The sequence below is a fragment of the Arctopsyche grandis genome, chromosome 2 (genome assembly GCF_051622035.1).
Source record: "Arctopsyche grandis isolate Sample6627 chromosome 2, ASM5162203v2, whole genome shotgun sequence".
NCBI lineage: Eukaryota > Metazoa > Arthropoda > Insecta > Trichoptera > Hydropsychidae > Arctopsyche > Arctopsyche grandis.
In genome coordinates, this window is record NC_135356.1 from 603163 (window position 1) to 626552 (window position 23390).

A 23390-nucleotide genomic window follows, 5' to 3' on the forward strand; every position below is an offset into this window, starting at 1 on the left:
CGATAGAAAGGATGCATATAAGATGTATTTGAAAGAGAGCTGAAATGGCAGACAGACAAATGTACATATGAAATTATAAATAGTATATAAAAATGCTCCAGAAGATAACAAGTGGATGAACAAATGCTGTGAAAAGATTGCGCTATATATGTAGTACACGTATGAAATTAAGAATGGAAGGGTATTGTACAACAGATATGTAGGTGATCTCGTCCAGCGGTGATTGGTGAATGGCTGGCGATGATGATGATGATGTTATCTGTCAAATTTATTACTTGAAATATTTAATGAGGGATAGAATTTGAGACGTGGGTCGCTGGTTGCAGTCCCTGGCCAGGAGGCGGGTCACAGCATCCTGGAGTCCTGTCACTATGCGAGGCAGGATCAAATGCACTTGGTCATCGAGCTGTGAATAAAACAAATCACATAACATCAATTTGAATTCCATTAAAATCAAATCGTCTCATTTAAATTCATAGAAACGCAAATTTTCAAATTCAGCTTTGAATACAAAATAAATACATCAGTGGACTCAAATATGCATTATAGGCTATATGTATGTAAATGAAGGTCGTTTTTAAGTGAGCATCAATTTGGATGTCGGTGTCATTTCAAATTTGATTGCATATTATACACACACACACATTACAGAGGCGAAGCCTCCCGACTTAAAATTTACATAAACACCAATTAAAAACATATTTAGTTTGTTTTGTGCAATGTTTTAACGTTGTGTGAAACGCTAAGACGCATAAAACCATTTCCCTCTACCGTATCTTAAACACTAAGTTGATGCTATACTATATTGACTTTATGAAAGCCTTTGATAGAGTTAATAGTGCAACACTTGTTATTAAATTCGCCAAATTGGCTTCACTAAGGATACTCTTTCACTATTTGCTTCTTATATTGACGGTTGAAGTCAGTATGTAGACAATGAGTGGCATGAATCTACATATTTCATAACACACTCTGCTGTACCTCAGGGCTCCAATCTCGGACCTTTATTATTTAATATTTTTATTAATGACAAAGCACTCCCAAATGCTTCTTTTTGCAGACGATATAAAAATACATTATAACATATGACGATCATTTTTCCATGCAAAAAGTTTTGGTGGTCTAAAAATAATCGTACGTAAATAACGAAACTTTTCATGTTTTCAATATTCAATGGACGAGATTGTTCTAAATCGAGTTTATATGATTCGTGATCTTGGTGTACTTTTTGATAGTAAATTGACGTTTGAAAACCAAAATTTTAATCTTTGGTCAGTTTATTAAATGTATTCAGAATATCGTTTTATTAGTGTCCTCTTATTTTATTTTATCTACATATTATGTTTTTACTATTTTTTTTGTCATATATTATTTTTATCTATTGATACTGTTTTATTTTGACATTATTCTTTATATTATACAATATACTGAAATGGGTTTTTACCTGTATAAAATAAAAAAGATATGTATGTACATATGTACATATAAAGAAAGTTTTACATTCAATGAATTTTCCGATAGCTCATATGCACTCGGTTGGGTTTGGGTTCTTGATACGACACCTTGAAATAAGGTGTAAAAAATAATGTGCTTGATGGATTGATAAGGATACTTCTCCGGTGGTTGCCTCGCTGCCTAAATGGATGGCACAAATCGAACAATCTATTAGCTCAGGCAGTGTCCGTTACTTGCATTAAATTAGTAAATAGTTACGGTCATAGATGAGCTGGGTTTGGTGCATCCGCTCTAAAATCACCAGACAAACGAACGACAGATTAACAGAACGGCAGCTTTAAACGTAATTCTCGTTTTCTCGAATGATAGATTGCACATCAGATGACGAGTAACCTTTCGATGTGCACATATGCAATTACTAAAATTGAGTTGGATCTTTCTGGCCAGTTAAATAAGGCAAGATTCGGAACTTATCGAATCTTGTCTTATTAAACTCGCCTGAAAGATCCAACTAAAGCAGCCGTCCGTTAATCTGTCGTTCAATTTGTCTGGCGATTTTAGAGCGGATGCACCGCATCCAGATGAGCTAATAGTGTTTGTTTCCGGACGAAATATTTTCGAAAAAAGATGTTCCGATGTCAGGAATAGATGATAAGTAATCCATTAACCAGCAGTGTGGCTCGGTGGTTGCGTTTATGTTTAGCACCGAGAGGTTACCGGGTTCGATCTCATGCTAATATTTAATACTGCTGGTCAGATTTGGATATTTGTGACTGCAAGTCGATCATCTCTTATCGGAGTTTTCCAATTTATCTGATGTCATTGTTGAAACGGTTCCTCCATCAAATTGGCAAAAATCATCTTATCCGCTGTCACAAATATCTGAATTTGATTTATGCACAATATGTACAAGTCTAAATAAAAATAAAAAATAAACGTTCACTAAGTCTTTAACGGGATTAACAATACGACAATAGCTTCCGTGGGAACGTAACTTCCCAAAGTACTAGAATGTTTCAAAAGCTCTAAACGTCTTATTCCTTATAAAACCCATCTACCAGCATATATCAGGACCAGCCACAAAATATAGTCATGGTAATAAGAACATGGACAAAGAATCAGTGACCAATCTCCCCTTCCTAATTTTTCTAAATATTTTCATACAAAAAATATCAATAAATGAAATTACACGGTAATTTTTTTGTATGCAACCCCGGGCACATTTCAAAATAAATTCAATGTAAAATTAATTCGCAATATATTATTTGCACCAATTTTTTTATAAGCAGTACTTTCAAAACGTAGCTGATATTTCAAATATCGAAATATTTTTTTTTTTAGTATGTCTTCAGAATATTTAATACAAATTCATCATGTGACATTTTACGATAATGATATTTAAAATATGTGAAATATATAATATATATTTCATAACATATGTATGTATGTACATATGTACATACATATGTATATTGAAAACGTCTTCATCATGTGACATTTTTAAGAGGTTTTATTTAGTTATATAATGATATTTATTCAATAAAGAAATTGGTGGAATACAAATAATTTATATATTAAAAATACAAACGTTTGAATAATCAATATAAATTGAAAATATGTAATAAATATACACTATTGGCATTTTTAAAAATACCTAACATTATTTATAGAATTACAGAGAATTATGTATGTTCCTCAAAACCAGGAAAATTATATGAATTTAATAAAAAAAAAAATATTACGCGATTTGAAATTAATTTATAATAAATTATAAAATTGATAAATTATATGTAAATAATTAGATAATTATCACATGTCTCTAGTATTTGAAATCTGTCACTTATTGCTGAAATTGTGACGTCTAATATATAATTTGGAAAGAGACTTTGTATGTATGTAACCTTCGTTCGTTGGTTCATAGACGACAAAGTCGATTTTTTTTTTCGATTCATAGGCCCCGATTCTATTTTTTTTATTCAAAGGATTCAAAGTTCCCAGGGGTAAAGGCACCAGGGTGAAGCCCTAGGGGGCGCAGGCGCTGGATTCTGGTATACATATAATTTCGAAAGAGACAGTATATATGTTTTTTTTTGTTCGTGACAGTCAATTTAATAAAAAAAAACAAATGAGTATTCAAATAAATTTAGATAAAATAAAATTATTCAAATAAATTTAATAAAATGTTTACTATTAGATGTCATGTTCAGGCGGTTTATTTTACAAATACCGAGCGAAGCTGGGTAAAACCACTAGTTTATAATAAAAGTTTGCTTTTGGATCGATAATATTTTCATCGCAAATATCGTAATCAAACAGAATCTGCTTCTGTTCTGCTTCGTATTCTATCTAAGCCTACATTTCAAAATTCCGTTTCCGTTTTCAATATACATACATATGTACTTGCTATTATGCAACGTTCATTTAGCATTTTTCAAAATATACTTAAATTAGTAGTGTTTTTAGATTTTGCAGTATTAAAATTGCATTGCTTTTATAAAAATCGGGACTTTGTAAAACTTTGCTAGCTACATTTATCCAGTTTAATGAGCATAAAAACGTAAATGATCAAACTATAAATCCGAATGTATTGGCTTGGTTTCTAGTGGTAATTCTAGATTAAATCTAGACTAAATTCTAAATTAGAAAATCACAATCAATAGAAAATACATTTTACATACGATTTATTTTAATACTCACTTTGGCACAGCCATACAAGATTTAGAGTTAAGGATTGCAAAAGCCAATATCTGTAAAAATTGCACACTTTTTTTAACGCTCAAATCTCATAAACGAGAGGTAACCAGGAAAAGTCTATCATTTTCGAATATAGTGGGTCAAATTTAGTAAATTGTATCTAGTCTTCGCTCGGGTAATCTTTTTGTTGCTCAGTGTAATTGGTTCAATGTAAAAATTTCTCGATTTCATTAATATATTTACATGGTTCGGTGATTATTGGTCACAAGGCGCTCGCCCAAAAGTCACTAAAATCTCTATAACCGAAAATCTGGCAGCCGAAAAGTCCATCACACTAACGATAGCTATCATACTAACGAGAACTCGAGTGCCAAATATAATTTCAAATTCAAAGCGCAAATACACTTTCAACATTGTGCGCCGGTTGTAATATAACAATTGAGTTTTGACAGCTTTGATGTTTTTACGAATGCTTTAGAATTCAATAATGTGTTGATATTTGCTAGGTATTACGAATAAAGGAAATGAGTACAGTATTACGGTCACTCTAAGAATGTGTTGAAAACGAAAAATGTGACTTTCCAACTCAATTTACTCATGGTGTGACATTTTCACGAAAATCTTCTAGCCTGGTACCAACTTATAGTTGAACTGTTTTTTAGTTGAATATATATTTTGACCAGTTGGGATATAATTTGCGATGTGAATCAACTTACTTGGGTTAAACGGAATATATTCCAACTAGTCAAAATATGTTACAACTGGAAGATATACTTCAACTGTAACGTAGGTATACACATAGGCACACACATACATACATACATACATACATCTGGATCACTTATCAGGTAGGCATTCTATCGGGTGGATCTTCTTTCGTGGTGTCCTTGTCGTTGGATCTTATATCATTGGACCTTATGTCGTGGAACCCATACATACATAAATGGATCCAAAAATGCATACACACACCTAAACAACACATTCGCAGAACAATATGAATTAAGTGAAGTAGTAGCATCTGGGGGAACATTCATCGAACTTTTCGAAAGCTCTAAACTCATTCCTTAACAAATTCTAGTGATGCAAAGAACCAATAAAAGAACTTGTGTCGCTGAACAATACAGACCTCCTCTCAGTCTGTATTCCAGAACAGGATAGTAAAATGTGATCAGTGTCCTGCTCCGGAAAAAAAACATGGACAAACGGAATTGGAGACCGAATGATTTTTTTAACAATAATTTTTCGTTTCAAAAACGACGAAGCAAACCTCGATTTTGAGATACATGATGATCTTTTATTCAGGGTGTGACCCCATGAATTGCGGCTTACTGCTTTCACATTGCTTCAGGAGGCAGCGGTTTTCGTCTTTCTCCGACATCTCTTTTCTTCTCATTGCGATTTCCGTGTACACAATGAAATAACGAGTTTGCTGAATTGGTTAGAGAATAGTTTATGTCGAGGATACTTCTTTGGTGGTTGTCCCGTTGCTCAAACGTGGGGTAAAATTCGAACAATCTATTTACTGAGCAGTCGGCTGTGACTAACGTTAAAATATTAGTAGCCCTAGCGACAGCTCAATAAGAAGAGCGTTTGTTTATGGACGAAATGTCTTCAGAAAAAATCTTCGGATGTCAGGGATAGATGATAAGTAGACACGAATGTAATCCAGATCGAATTTATTTTGACTGAAATCGATTCTATCGCCTTCAGTGGACAGAAAATATTCGGTGTTGTTTACAGTTTCTTCGCAGACTTAAAACTCTATTCAAGTGACTGTTTACAAAATTTCTTCATTCACAGATCCTGTTAAATATTTAGTGCAATTGCAGCTCACTTTCAATCCTTTTTTTGAAAGCATTTATTTATTTTGGCCGTATATGCCATATGCCATTTACAGTTGAGCCATCACTCATTCCATTCCCAAATTGTCTCATTTCTTGCTTCTTAATTTTTAATTGTGTAAGATTATAATTAAAAAATAATACAAATATGTAAGTCGGGCCAAATCAGAACCGCGTTAAAATTTAAATCGAGGGATGTGTGTGTGTGTGTGTGTGTATTATTTATATTTAAATAATGATTAACCCTTTGGCTGCTACGAGGTTTTTCAATGTCCAAGCGAAAAATGCTAACATTTGTAATTATTTTGAAAAAAAAAAATATAATATTTTTTTTACATACTTACTTCGCCGAACGCTCGTAATTTTTATAATACTTTATATACATTTTTAAGAAGCAGTTGTGGACTCATGCTCTCTCTTTCCGTCTTGCTTTTACATGCGTGCGTGCGAAAGAGATACCTACATATATACACTAAATAAGTTTTGACGATTGTTTTCCGACGCTTTATTTTTTTCAATAATCTATTTTTAGACATCGATGTATCCTTACAACATGCGATATATTCGAAACAGGTAGCGGTCTTTCTCTCTTTCTTTCTTGGTTTTAATTGTGTACGTATGAGCGAGACACACAAGGATGCGAAGTTTCTAATAATCAAATAATTTTTCAACATGTATCATACACATTTTGTATGCATTTCAGTTGCATTTGATTGATTGCACGAATTCGTGACGTCTCGTGACCTATATCATTGAAAGCGGATTTCTATTGTTTTTTGCCATTTATTTTAACTCTGCAAAATGATATCGGACAGTGAAAGTGATGAAAGCGAAATAATAGCTCCTCGCCGAGGAACTCGACAAATCAGCAGCTCTACTGATTCTGAAAATTAATTTATCGACAATAATCAATTCCCAAGTAATAACTCCTTATATGACATTGACAACGAACCCGAAATTTACTTTGATGATGAACCCGAAATTGAAGAGCTTTTATTTAAAAAATTGATAAATATTTATAAAGCTTGATTGAAAAATAAATATAAATACGTATATAAAAAAATGTTTCGTGCCACTGATGCGCTGGCGGCTCAAAGAAAGTATTGAGATACGACAATTAATGACGACAACAACGATCGTCGTAGCAATCTTCGCCGATTTCAAAACAACGATTTATCGATGTTGTAGCAGTCAAAGGGTATTTTCTGATTTGGTTGAAAAAATTTTTTGTCAAAGATACTTCTTTGATGGGTGTCCCACTCCAAGGCACAAATCGAACATCTACAGGTTCAACTTGATGGCTAAGACTTACATTAAATTAGAAGTCTTAATCATAGTTCAACTAGTGGAGGGTTAATTTATGAACGAATTATGTACATATCTTGGATAAAGTGTTCCGTTGTCGGGAATACATAAGTAATCCAGATCGACCGTCTTTCGCCAGAATTTGTTTTTGTCGCCTTTAGTAGACAAAATTTATGAATATTATGTAAATATGTTAGCACCTATGTACATACATACATTCATATATGTGTATGTATTCAACGACTGTGGAGTCGCTACAAAATTTACCAACTCCGACTCCGACTTTAATTTATGATGATTTGACCCCGATTCCAACTCCGACTACAACTTGAGCGATTTTAGTTACAATTTATTGAATTATTGGTAACGAAACAGGAATAACTAAAAAGTAAATACATACATTCATGTATTTTCCAGGGTTGCCAGGCGTCCCGATTAATCGGGATTGTCACTGATTAATCGGGCCTCATGTCCCAGTTGCCCGAACGAACCTTTCGGGACGCCCAAAAGTCACAGTTTTCAATTTTTTATTATGCATACTTTTAAGCAATTTCCAAAGAACAAATTGATGGGTTTAATAAATAAGAAGCATAGTTTTATGAAACATTGACAGATTATTTGAAACATTGGACAATACAATATAAAAAATATATTATGTATTTTCATGGATGAGCTTGGGAAAAATACTAGGATGGCTAGATATTGAAAAAACAGTTCAATATTTGAAATACGAAAAATATAATAAAAAATGACATATATTTGTTTAATTTCTTTCATTAAAAATATATTAAAAAAAGAATTACAATCTCCAAATTGGAATGGAAAAATGAGTTATATTTTCGCAAAAAAAAATGGGATTTCCTGAACAATATAAAGATTTATATCGCAAGTGCGAGTATCTTTTCACAATTCCAGGGCATAATGATAACGCAGAGAGAATATTCTTGTTAATGGAGATTCAATGGACTGATGAAAGAAATAAACTTTCTATAGATGTTTCTATAGGATTCTACAGTGAATTGAAAAATATGATTTCAATTGTTACCAAATGTATGATAATGTACTTAAAAATAAAGTAGTCTTACAGAAGGCCAAATATAATAAAAATATACAAATTGATGTTTCTTATTTAATATAAATTAAATATTAAGTAGAAGCTACATGGCAGTCCAAGTGAAGCAAAATCTCGGGGAGAGGAAAAAACTAAGTTATCTAAGAATAGTGTTTAATTCTTTTGGATGGGGGGGGGGGGGTCCCGGTTTGACTTGGAGGAAATCTGGCAACCCTAGTATTTACGCGTATTAAATATCTGGTAGATAAGCTCAAGCGCAGTCTATCAAACGTCAAACGCAAGACAATGTTGCCAGTGCACAAAAACAATGAACACACCACATACGAAATGATGGTAAACGGATTATTCCGCAAAAAGCGATCTCGTGACAATCATTGCCACAAAAATCGTGAATACGGAATATCTGGCGCTCGAGTTCTCGTTAGTACAATATTTCACGTGGTTGATTTAGTATTTGGGTGCCAGATTTTAGTGACGTGCGTGAGATCGCTTTTTCCCGAATAATCACCGAACCCGAAATGACGGGTAAATGGATTATTGCGCACATTGCGATCGCGCAAAAGAATTATAATTATAAAAGAAAAGAAACTCATTAATATACTTCTTTTGTTTATTTTATACTAGCTGTATTACCCAGTTTCGCTCGGTATTTGTAATATAAACCGCTTAAACATGACTAATCTAATAGTAAAAATTTTATTAAAAAAAAAATAATTGTTTTTTAATTTTTTTTTTGCCTTTTAGGGCTTCACCCTCGGCGCTCTCTGAGCCTTTTGCCGTCAATGGCTTCACCCTCAGCGCCCCCTGAGCCTTTGCCTTCTAGGGCTTCACCCTCGGTGCCCCCTGAGTTTTTGCCACCTAGAGCTTCGCCCTCGGCGTCCCCCCTGAGCCTTTGCCTTCTAGGGCTTCACCTATGAATCGAAAAAAAAATCGAATAATTTGTTCGATGACGTCACGGATCTACGAACGAATGTACCAAGGATACATACATATATACAAAGTCTCTTTCCAAATTATATATTAGATTGTTGCAAGATATATTAGAGAGTCTAAACACACCTTTACAAAACTCGAAATGCTCGGCGGTAGTTATCTAGGGTTTGTTTGGATTAAATACAATTTTTATACCTGCTTTCTATTGGATTTTTAAATAATTCTAGTCGGAAATATTGGCGAGATTTTCAAAGTGGCGGGCTTTCAACAGAAAAGACGTCAGCACTCAAAGGGTTAAAGAATACTTTTTGTCAATTATATTTCTTTGGTAGTTGTCCCACTGCCCAAGTGACAAATTGAAGACACCAATCGAACAATCCACATACCGAGCGAACAGTTTTGATTAACTTTAAAATAATATCAAGTCTGCGTAGTTCTGTCAGTAGAGGATTTGTTTACGAACGAAATGTCTTCCGGTGTCAGGAATAGATAGCAAGTATATAAATATGTAATCCAGGTCGAGTTTCTTTTGTCTGAATTCGATTTTATCGACTTGAGTGGACAAAATCACGTATTGATTCTTCAGAATCAGTATTCACTCGAAGCACCGTCCCACTAAATATTTACGGCGACAAAATCGCGCAACGCATATACAAATGCATAAACAGATATAAACAAGAAAATAAATATACAAACAAGTAACATGTTGTCCCGCGCGGTTTTGTCGGGATACCACATAAATAGATCCTATCAATCATTTAATGAAATTCAAATATTTTTTAACCCATTCATAATTATCCCAATTTGTCTTATTTCCTACTTCCTACTTTCTTTTCCACGAAAAATAATATTTTCCTTTCGATTTTGATCAGCTGATCTTTATTCACCATACGGAACATATGAGACGAGATACGAGATGAATTTTCAACAACGAGAGACGTATATACATATGTATATCTGGGTAGCCTGTAATTAACATGTATGGCCTAATTTGAATTTCGTAATATAATAAGGTACGTTTCAATTTTCAGTAAATAAATAAATATCCATTAATTTATTTACGTATCGTGTTGTTCAATTTTTTAAAGCCTTCAGTTTTAATTAAATATATATCAAGAGTGGTTCTCACCGTAAGTATCGAGATATAATTTCAATTGTTACTTTATCTATGTACGTAGTAACAATAAATGAAGTTTTGTGATCATGCGAAAATTCGAACTCACAGAAAAAATGTGTGTGTATATTTTGAACACCGTTAGTCCTATCGAACTGTAACTTAGTATCAGTTACTGAAATTCTTATCAATATGATGTAATTTTTTTTCAAATTTTTGAGTTGACCGGAAATGGTAACTCCCCTTATAGGTGTCCTTTTTTTTAAGTTTTTGAATTCAATTATCTCCCAAACCGCTTACTGAATCGGACTGAATTTTTTTACCTGTTATAGAAATTATATATTTTATAACTTAATATTTTTTGAATATTTTTACTTGAACCGGAAGTAGTACTTTTACTCTAGAGAATCGAGATTTTTTATGCTTTTCTCGGAAACCTTTTAATTTATTTAACTGAAATTTCAAATTTAGAAGTTTAACCTTACTACCAAATTATCTATAAAATTTGGTAAGCGTCCGTCAACTGGAAGCGGCAGTTTACTCTTGTTCGATTTTTCTTTCACTATCTTAAACATATGTGCTCTTCACGAAAATAATTAAGATGAAAATAAATAAAAAATCACTAAATTTAATAAACCGGAAGTGGGATTTTTTCCTCTTAGAAAGGTCAAAAATGTTGTGGCCACTATTCTGTCCACACCCCTGAACGTATCATGCTGAAAATTTATATTTGTATTTTATATGTACTAACTTAGAGCTGATAAGGTTTTGGTCAGAATTCGTAAACCGGAAGTAGTATTTTTTTTAAAACAATATTTCATTACTTTATTTTGACTTTTTAAATTATTTTATTTTTTTGATAATTAATGTGTATAATACTGATAGTGATTTTAAGTAATAAAAAAAAAATTGAACAAAAGCCGACAGCCGGAAGTAGAACTTTTGTCTTGTGCAAGTTTCCATACATTTCCATACATTCGTATCGAAAATGCTGTCATAGTTATTAGTATTACATAATGCTGCCGGTATGTGTGAATGTGTCTGTACGGTTCAATATCGATTTTTTTTTGTGACCTTATATTCCTCGAATACATAGATAAAGTCATGGGTTGGTCACATCCGAATTTTTTTTAATTATTCCACATACATAGATGAAATAAAAATAGAATATTTACATAATATACATAATATCTCTATTCTGTCTGTCTGAGATAACGCTCGCCATACTATAATAGTCGTTTAGATACGACATACATATGTATGTACGTCACAGCTAAACCACTGCCAAAACGCATAAGAATATAATAACAGAAAAAACTTCTATATATACTGTTTGCTACCAAATTATTTACTTAATTATTTTTTTCTATTGGTGTTTTATATTTTTTATATACATATATGTACATAGGTAGGTAGGTAGATTTTACGATTTTTTTCATATCAAACAATTAAATATAAATATTAAATTCAATATATTTAAAAGGTATTTGAAAAAAATTCGACCACGTGCGGATCCCATGCGATGTTATTTCATCGGGTACAACACTAGTACATATACATATGTATAATGAAGCTTTCATTGAGCCCTAAAAAAATTGCATCTCGAGATCAATTTAGATTGAAATATTAATAGAGTAAATCTATACCAACACGTACATGCATACATATGTACATATGCTGAAACAAATCACAGTTTATAATTATAAAGAAAATGCAAAATCAAGACTCACAAACTCCATCTGCTTGGCGTAATTGGATGAAGAATAGTTAGCCTGGATGAGTGGCCTTCCGTTATTGAAAACGGCACAGATGGTCATTCCCAAGGAGTACATGTCAGAGAGTACGCTGTAAACTGATGACTGCTGAACTTCTGGAGCTGAAACAAAAATACAATAATACTCCTATAAATAATCTTTCTACACTTTATCTTGAATCTCATTTCAATTGCTCTACTTTTATACATAATAATACATCATATATAATATAATAATTTGTGTATATTAAATACATACATATGTATATTAATATATCGGTTGCATGAACTAATCTCTAGCTGTTCTCTCTTAATTAGTGCTGATTAAATTCGGTCGAAATAACCGTCGGCGAACGGCAAGTTTAATGGCGATGGAATGTTTTCCTAATGATTTGTATACTTTAGCTTAGAACAAACTACCTGAAACTATGGTTAGTGGTTATGGTCGAAACTAATAGACCCTTGAATTAGCATGGAAAATGAAAAGTTGGCATTTCCGTCGAGTAACTAAAATTCGTTTGTATTTATGTACTTCATTCGAACTCACAGACCAGCTTGACAATTTGAATGAAATATGAAGTATTTTAAATGTAATACCTAAATATATATGTATACATATACATACGATGATGAAAATTATTTCGGTCGGTAGAATTTGACTTAAATTTTTAATTAGTTTTGAGTTCGTGTTTCGTATTATGAAATATTTACATTAGCAAAATTTAAACATAAAATATTATTAATTTATTTATGGAATACGTACATCTAATATATAATTTCTAAAGAGACTTTGTAACTATGTATATAAGTATGTAAGGTTTGTTGGTAATATCGAAAATAAACCAAATTTTCTATGACGACGATTCAACATGGTTTTGATTCGATATATATTTTTATCGATTGAAATAAATTTAATAAAAAAACAAATGAATATTCACTATAAGCATCGCCATGTTTAAGTTTTTTATATTACAAATACCGGGCAAAGCCGGGTAAAAAAAGTAGTATTTTTTATTAATGGAAATTCATACTTTTTAGACAGTAAATGTAATTGTCAAAGTCATGTTATGGACAGCAAAGCTTACAGTAATATTATTAAAGACCTTGCATTGAATTTTATTGTAATAATATATATGTAGTTAAATAAGTAATAATAAAAAAAAAAATAAAGAAATTATTATTATTATTATTTTACATCAAAACAAACAGTAATATTATTGCATTGAATTATATTTTAATAATAATTATATTATATTATTATTTTATTAATAATTATATTTATATTGAATATCCTTGCATTGAATTATATTTCATAATAATATTATATAGTTAAATAATAAATAATTTAAAAAAAAATAAAGAAATAATTTTACATCCTTTCAATGTTACAACATATTGAACGAATGCGACAGCATGCTCGGTTCTCTTAAGTCAGTATTTATAAATTTTTTAATTACATTCTTTTCAGTTGGTATTAAATATTTTGAATGACAATATTTTCGAAACGTTTCAAGAAAAAAATCTGTATTTAACACGAACAAACTGTTATCCCATTTTCATAAATGAAAATTGCATTTAATCTCATGAAATCACTATCTTTATTTAAAATTGAAATTTTACATTCTAATATTGATAGATTGCATTTAAGGCATGTTATGAACCGAAATGAATTCTATATATTATTTTAATTTAATTTATCAAGTTAATGTCCAATTTTCATATATGGCGGTAAACTTTTTTAAACATATTTATATACATATACTAATTATACAGACTTAAAATTGGTTTTGTTAAATAAAAATCTAAAAATATTCTATAGGTAAATCGTGCAATCGTAGAAGGCTACAAATCAAACTCTCAGATACAATAAAGATTAACGATGTTCACATATGCATAAAATAATTGATCCAAAAACACGTCAGTGTATGTGCATTTGCATGTGCATACATACATACATATGTAACATAATTGGATACAATATTGAATGAGCGTTTCATGTATTTTCGGATCACATATACAATATAGAATTGTTTGCAGGATAAATATCCAACGTTATTTATTGGCAGATGAGTTAGTAAGTCAAATCGACGAAACATAATCTAAGGATTATCTGGAATTGTAATTATTTTTATACTGTTATTTTTGGAATAGGTGATTCACGGTTTAATAATAGATTGGGTTAAATTGGAAACGATGAAAGCTTATTTCGGATATACATACATACATATGTAACGATAAAGTGATAAAAATAAATATTTACCAAAACCATATTTGTTTTTATGTATTCCTCAAACTTCTACATTAAAATGGGATTGTAGAAATATTATACATACATAATATTGTTGAGTAAGGGGTGAGTAGGGGATCCAAATAAAAGGTCAAAGTCGCTTCACAGCATTTATTGCTCTAAATGAATGCCTTGGTATCGCCTAAGTGCCTGCTTATAAAGGGCAGGTCGCTCATTTCATCTTACTCGACACGTTTGTTTACCTATTGTTATAGTCACGTACTAGATATGCAGTCCCACAGTCTCGGCACGCAGTCCCGCGCTTTCGCGCTGTCAATTCTGACCGCGACAAAAGTGACCGAATGCTGTTACCAACCACTAAGTCCATTCGGGGGTCTCCATTGTTAGCCAACAGCACTTAGGCCTGGAGATAATCCTTGAAAACCAATTATAACGGCGGCTCCTTTTAGCATATGCTACAATACGATTTTAAGATATAAAAACAAATATGGTTTTGGTAAATGTACGTATGTACATACATGTGTTGAAATTGATGTTTTAATAATTTGATATATTCGATAAGTATATTGTTAATTTCGACTGTATATTGTTTAATATTATATATTATATTAATATTGTATATTCTATATTAATATTGTATATTAATATTGTATATTAATATTGTATATTAATATCGTATATTCATATTGTATATTGTATATTAATATTGTATATTGTTTAATTTCGACTGCCGTTTATTCATAAGATTGTTAAAATTAATGGTAATTTGGGTCTGTTTGTTTATATGTGTTTTATTAAATAATTGTATATGACTGTTATTACCTAAATAAATAAATACATTGAATTATTGAGTTTACAATGAAGTTTAAGTGTGATGAATTAATTTATTAAATTCGTGTTGTGCTTGAAATGAGGAATTATTATTTGATTTTAGGCCGAACAAGCATACTCGTATGTACGAGCACAAAACAAACACGCTCTTGACTTTATACATACATTACATTTCGTTAAAGAGAATGCATCAATTCGGAAAATTCCACATGTTTATTCACAATCAGTTAAATTTAAATTTTGAATAATAGATGAATACATTTTCGCATGTATGTAATTCGTTATTTTTAATTTACATAAATGAACACGCGTCTATTAAGTTGCTGATTTACATATTGAAAAAGCATAATCTTTATATTTGATGGTTTTAAATATGTAGTTATCATATAAATTATAATAGTTGATGATATATTATATATACAGTAATATTGAAGAAGAAAATTGCACATCTCCAATGACTACGGCTTTTGCGGAAGCAATCTGAACGATTTTCCAAACTAATTAGAAACTGTCACACAATTGCACTTGTGCGGATATTGCAAGACTATTCTATGCTATTTTATCTGCTCGAAATTAGGTACCAAACTTGGTCCATTATCTTCTCTTCTCTAATGGCATCCAAGAGAAAATTTATATAAACGCCGATCAACACATAATGTACAAATAATACATATTTTCACTTATTAAAAATTATTATTAAGAGCAATATTATTTTATCCTATTGAGTCTTTGAAATATGTACTTGCTACCTGCTACGTAATTTCATATATAATAGGCTAGACGTCCATATTGTGTGTGCATGCAATATGGGAGATAAATCGTTTCAATGGGCTGATCAATTTTGGCGAGCTTATGCGAGATTGTGATACAGTAATTCGAATGAAACAATATGGTGAGTTGAAATTTAAAGGGGGGACCTTTCCTCACTCCATTTTCGTAACCATATTTCGCTAAAGAAGTTTCACTTTTTATTTTATTTTTATCTTTTTAATTTATACCAGGAATGCCTAACAGGTAACCCTAATGCGCCGTCCTGACCAGAAACATTGTGAATTTCATACAAGAATTATCAACATTATACAAAGCAAACACATCAATTGACATCCACAGAGACATCTATGTTTAAATTTGTACATTTGCAGCATTTTTAAACAATTTAGCAAAATTCAGTAAATACATATCAATAAGCATCCACAGAGATATTTATGGTCAAATTTGTACATTTGCAGCATTTTATACAATTTAGCGAAATTCTAGATCGATTAAAACTCGAAAGTTTTCGAGAAAATGGGTAAGGTTGCCAAGTTTTTGGAACCGTGTCAATGAAAATCAGATAAATTGGCACACTCTTATAGGAATCGATCGACCTGGAGTCACCAATCCAAGGTCTGGCCAGCAGAAACCGGTGGGAATTGAACCCGTGACCACTAGGTTCAAAGCATTATATGCTAACCACTAATCTATTCTGATGGTATATTATCTCGTTGTTGACTTTCCAATAAATCAAATCGTAACGTTAGTTTTGACTATAGATTTAAAATTTGTATATTTTAAATGTACATATAATTGAGTAAAAACAATCTATAATATCTCGTTGTTGACTTTCCGATAAATTAAATGGTAACATTAGTTTTGACTATAGATTTTAAATTTGTATATTTTAAATGTGTAATTGAGTAAAATCAATCAACAATATCTCGTTGTTGACTTTCCGATAAATTAAATGGTAACATTATTTTTGACTATATATTTTAAATTTGTATATTTTAAATGTGTAATTGAGTAAACTCAATCAAAAATATCTCGTTGTTGACTTTCCGATAAATTAAATGGTAACATTATTTTTGACTATAGATTTTAAATTTGTATATTTTAAATGTATAATTGAGTAAAATCAATCTGCAATGTGCATTCGAATTTGCATTAAATTATATTTAATATGAAGGATTTTAAAATGGGAACTAAACAAGTCTGTGTCAGACTAATATATTGTAAATTCATACATGTACATGTAATGAATTATCATTTCAAATATAAATAGCGTACATTCATACATGTATTATATGTACTTGAATTCCTGAGTGCCTTTACAAGCTTTTATCTTTTGGACATCCATTTATTTTCATCAGATTCTTTGCATAATCTCTTCGTCTCTGATTTTTCCATTCGCCGGAGAGAAAAATAAATACTGAATTTTTAAGATCGTAATTTCCGAAGTTTTCAAAAGCTATCAAAATATTGAAACAAAAAGAGCACGCGCATAAAAAAGGAGGAAAAAAGAAAATACATTTTCTCCTTCCCACTCACTAGTCTTAAAATTCATTACGATTAAATTATAATGAGATAAAAATATTACGATCTCTTCATCCCATTTATAATCTAGAAAGTGTATTGACGGAAAATTATTATTATTTTTTATTATTATTAAGGGAGGAGATTATATAAGGAGTAATTAAATATTATTAAAAAAATATTTTGTTAATGGAAAACAAACATTGATTTTCGATGAGTTATCCGAGAAAATAGAGACTGCGTATAAAAATGTATTATTATAATCATACGGTTTTGAAATTGAGATGCGAAACATGTGTTTTACCCACTAATTAATAAGAACAAACGTTTTCGCAAATATTCATTCATTTTCTCTTTTACATATGTATGTATGTATGTATGTACGTACATACGTAATTAATCAATCAAATTAAGCTACATATGTATAATATATATATATATATATATATATATATATATATATATATATATATATATATATATATATATATATATATATATATATATATATCGAGTTCTGCGCAAACATTTTCATCTGTTATATTTTATTCAAATCTGTCCAACTAAAACATTGCATGAAACTCTCACTGAAATTTGTGAGTTTCGTACCTGTATAAGAAAGTTTCACATTTGTAGTGTTACGTCATATATTTAGAAATGACCAGTAGTATAGAAGAAGAAATAAAGATCTTCGATGTATTTTGCCAGTGAAGACGAATGGATGTGAAACTTGGATATTGAACGCCAAGTTGCTACACAAAGTCCAATGTACTCAACGAAGTATGGAACGTTGCAGTGCCGGCCTTACACCCAATGGCACCCTCGGGCAATTTTTTCTTAACACCCTTAGAAAAAAAATTCGCCTTTGACGCTCTAATCTAAAATTTTGTATGGCTTTTGGCGCTCTAATTTTAAAATTTAAAGCGCCTTTGACGCAAACAGCGGCGCCCTAACTTATTTGGCGCTCTCGGGCGCTGCCCGACCCAGCCCTCTCCCTAAAACCGACACTGGAACGTTGTATGCTTGGCATAACGAGGAAATACGGGAAGCGGTATACGTAGGTGAGAAGTATGGACCAGGGTAGTAGACATAGTGACTATGTGTGGGCCAAGTGGCTAGAAGATAAAATAAGTGCCAGAATGGTACCTGAGAGAATGCAAAAGGGTAAAAGGAATACCGCAGGGAAAATAGATAGAAGAAATAAGGGGAATGTGTGGAGAGTTGCGAAAACAGAGACGAGTGGAGTAAAGGTGGACTAAAGAAGTGCTAGAATGGTACCCGAGAGAATGTAAAAGGGTAAAAGGAAGACCGCAGGGAAGATGGGTAGGCGAAATTAGGAAAATGTGTCCGGTGAGGTGGATGAGAGTTGCTCAAAACAGAGACGTGTGGAAGTGTGTTGTAGCCTTCATCCAGCAGTGGATGGTGAATGGCTCCAATGATGATGATGATGATTATATATATATATATAAATCTAATAGTGAAATGGTTTTCAAAGAATTCAAGTTTTTTTTCAACCTTAATTAGCCCGAGCAACATCGGTTATGTATTGTGTATATTTTACATAGATATATACCAGGAGGGCCTAACATGTAGACCCCAGTGCGCCTTGCTAGACAATTAATTGTAGCATTTTCATTACAGAAATCACATAAAAAATATAACTTTTTCTCGTCGACTGAATACACTAGAATTTCGAAGAAATTCTTATTTTGATACAATTTTATAGCTACGTATGTATGTATGTACTTCCTTTGTTAAATAAGGCTTTCAATGTTCCTTTCGTAACAAGTAGTGTCGATTTACCTGTATATATATATATATATATATATATATATATATATATATATATATATATATATATACATACATATATAATATCTGGCTGTCTTGCTTTCTGTCTATTTCCATGACAACCCAGAAATTCAAAACGACGTGGTTTCTCCGTTGTGCTGACACGAGATAAATACGAGATTTATTATAGAGCCTCCAATTCGAATATTCGAATATTTTATCGAGTATTCATAATATATTATTTCACGTTTATAATATAACGTTTTTGAAATTTTAAACTAAGAACAGTGTGTTTAGATTTGGACGTGCATTAGAATACTTTGGGTAGACAATTCTGGATGTACATACATATGTACGTAGGTACCGCGGCAAATGCACTACAGCACAATCCAAAAACCCAATTTTTTTTTGTGAATTTATTTTCCTATTTTTATTTTAGTTCTATACAAAATAATGATAAGATATTTTATTAACCATTATAGAATGCAATTAGGCAAGATTTTTGCACTACTCCCACGCATTTAATTTTTTACTAGCCTCTTCTTACTTCACTTTCAATTTTTTCGTCTGACGAAATTTGGTTTCTTTTCCACACTTTTTCCGATTGTTTTCAAACTTTGCCATTTTGCTCGGTTTGGTCATCAATATATGTGGAAATCAAATCCGCCATTAGGATGGTGAAAAATAATCATGATAGACACGTTTAAAAATTTGTCCACCTTGCCGCATTTGTCCACACTGTTCCGATCGTTTTTTCCCTTTTCACTACCCTCTCGCCACGTCGGATTTTAATTGTTTAATTACAAGGTTTTACTACGTTTCATTTTAATTTTTTTTTATTAATATGATTTATACAAATGCTGATAGAATTAAAGAGCGACCGTTTAAGTTTCCACACAGGCGGCTGAACAATTAAATAAATTTTTGTTTAAATGTATTTCTAAAATTAATTTTTTTGTAATTTTTTTTAATATGTAATAAATTTTGTTATTCATCATCTCTATTTATTCAAATATTTTTTCCTTTAAAATTTTACTAGTATGTATATTCGAAAATTTTATTATTTGCTATTCATCGACTCTAATAGTTGAAATTACGAATATTTGGAGGTTCTAAATTTGTGAATGGCCGGCCGTAGATAATAGTGATGATATAAAAAAAGTATCATATGTACTCGAGCTGTATTACGAATTATATACATATATACAAACGGACGCGATGTATGTATGTATGTATGTGGCGGACGCGTCGAAAAGTAAGGAGATTTCCAAAAAACCAAATTTTAGAATACCAGTACATATACGTTATGCATAGGGATGTGGCTTGACGACCGATCGTGTTCAGGAGACGAGGGAAAGTGGGGGAGCGGGATAGCGAGGAAGTGGGGGGGGGGGAGGGAGTGGAGCGTCTCACAATTTTTTCCTGATATTGAGCGAGTTGGAACGGGTGGCGTCAGCGTCAGATGCGCGGGAGCGTACACACACATGCACACTTCTACACACATTCATTCATCATTTCGAACGGGTGAACGGGACGGATCGGCGAGCGTGTAATGCGCGCACTCAACTTATTACTATTAACACGTGCGCGTGCCTATAAATTACCTTACATTATATTTATGTATAACATAAAATTTGTTTCGATTCATGTATCGGTGCCTTTCCGAAGCCACCTGTTGAATTCAACGGGCACAATACTAGTGTATGTATATTATACGAATATAGTTGTTAAATAATTTGTGCCGCTTGAATGGTCGGTCGAAGGGGGCATTTGGTGGGGTGGAAATGGGTGTGGGGGGTGTCGAGTAGGGTCAGAAGGGTTGAAACGGGACACCTCGGCAGTAGCGAAGGGCCACGTTGAAACAATATCTTAATTCGTCCCCTCGTAAAGGGTGCTCGTGTGACGCCACCGCAGACCCAAAAGTTTTCCATTGAAACGACGCGATTACTGGCCGGAGATACCCTTGTTATTCCCGGAAAAGTGGTCACTGGGTCACTCGGAAAACTTTACGAGTCGTCACACATCCGAAAGCCATCAAATGTGACACGGATATAGGTTGGACTGTTTGCACACCAATTTATACCATACACACGTGTACTGCCTTTGTTGATTGAGTGTGATTTTCGTTATTGCGTTGTGTCTATTCTATTATCTCAGATATATTGCTATGAAAAATTCGCAATTTAAGATCGATTATACATATTATACATATGTATTTATATATATTAGTAACAGAATACATACATACATACATAACCAACAGAATAGACTAAAACCAGCAGTTAACAATACATAACCAGCAGAACATACTAGTGGGTAGCATATAATGCTTTGAACAGAGTGGTCACGGGTTCAAATCCCACTCCTTTCGTCGGATTTGTGACTCCAGATCGATCGTTTCCTAATGGATGTCCAAAAGGTAAAATCAATCATGAATCAAAGTACACATAATACATGTATGTATGAATGTACGCCATTTGTATTTCATGTGATAATGCATTACATGTGAATGTATGAATTTATAATACATATGTATATAAGCTGAACCCGGCATGCGTTGCAATACCAATACCCATTCCCGTTCCCGTTCCCATATGTCGGAAAAACGCAGGTACATTTGAAATTACTACGTTGCAATGACACTCATTCCCGTTTTTCCCGTTTCAGTCCCCGTTTTTGGGGGATTTTTTTTCACAGTAATCTTCCCGGATTTATATACAACAAATCCTGAAAGCTCCATCGTAATCGGTTCTGTGGTTTAGGAGCCTATACGAGACACACAGACAGACATTCATTTTTATATATGTACATATATACATATATGTAGAAGATTTGTCAAAGCAAGTCTATGTCAGACTTGTTTAATGCTTCATATTTAATCTGATTTAATGCAAGTGAACGCACATTAAAATGCATATCTTCATTGTTGATTGATTACACATTGAAAAAATACTAATTTAAAATCTATAGTCAAAACTAACGTTACGATTTGATTTATCGGAAAGTTAACAACGAGATAATATACCATCAGAATAAACTAATGGTTAGCATATAATGCTTTGAACCTAGTGGTCACGGGTTCAAATCCCACCAGTTTCTGCTGGCCAGACCTAGGATTGATGACTCCAGGTCGATCGTTTCTTATAAGAATGTGCCAATTTATCTGATTTGCATTTGAAACGGTTCCAAAAAATTGGCAACCTTACCCGTTTTCTCGCAAGATCTCGAGTTTTCAGCAATCTCGAATTTAGCTGAATTGTATAAAATGCTGCAAATTTACAAATTTGACCATTAATGTCTCTGTGGATGCTTATTGATATGTATTTACTGAATTTCGCTGAATTGTTTAAAAATGCTGCAAATGACAAATTTACCCATAGATGTCTCTGTGGATGTTAATTAATGTGTTTGCTTTGTATACTGCTGATAATGCTTGTATCAAATTTACAATGTTTCTGGCCAGGAAGGCGCATTAGGGCTATCTGTTAGGAATTCCTGATATAAATTTAAAAGATAAAAATAAAATCAATAGTGAAACTTCTTTAGCAAAATACGGTTACGAAAATGGGGTGAGCCATTAAATTTCATTCAACTCACCATATTGTTTCATTCAAATTACTGTATCACAATCTCGCATAAGCTCGCCAAAATTGATCAGCCCATTGAAACGATTTATCTCCCATATTGCATGCACACACAATATGGTCGTCTAGCCTATTATATATGAAATTACGTAGCAGGTAGCAAGTACATATTTCAAAGGCTCAATATGATAAAATAATATTGCTCAATTATAATTTTTAATTAATAATTTTCTTTTCAAAATTAAATTTGACAAAATAATGCTTTATCAATAGCAGTTCGTAATAGTTTGACATACATTATGTAGCATCGTATTACCATAGAAATGTCGTATATCGTAGCATTGTATACGATTGACGAATTGCTTCTTTAACCCTTTGAATGCTAAACAACGATATATCGTTGTTTAGTTTACGGACAAAACTATTATAAAGAACTTTCGAATTTTTCATGAGCATTTTGTCGCGCAATCGTTTTAT

The 23390-nt window shown here is 32.1% G+C and overlaps 2 protein-coding genes across 2 annotated transcripts in view; one reads left to right on the forward strand and one right to left on the reverse strand.

The window, feature by feature from the left end:
• LOC143922798 (uncharacterized) overlaps window positions 1–23390 on the forward strand; it is a 289933-nt gene that overhangs the window by 76422 nt on the left and 190121 nt on the right. The window lies entirely within an intron of this gene.
• The window catches only part of bma (SCY1-like protein bma), a 193453-nt gene that overhangs the window by 29691 nt on the left and 140372 nt on the right, over window positions 1–23390 (reverse strand). The window contains exons 7-8 of the mRNA XM_077446299.1: window positions 12145–12290; window positions 276–406 (exon numbers count right to left, since the gene is read on the reverse strand). Of these exons, the coding sequence (XP_077302425.1) occupies window positions 276–406; window positions 12145–12290 (277 nt within the window). The remainder of the gene's footprint in view (window positions 1–275; window positions 407–12144; window positions 12291–23390) is intronic.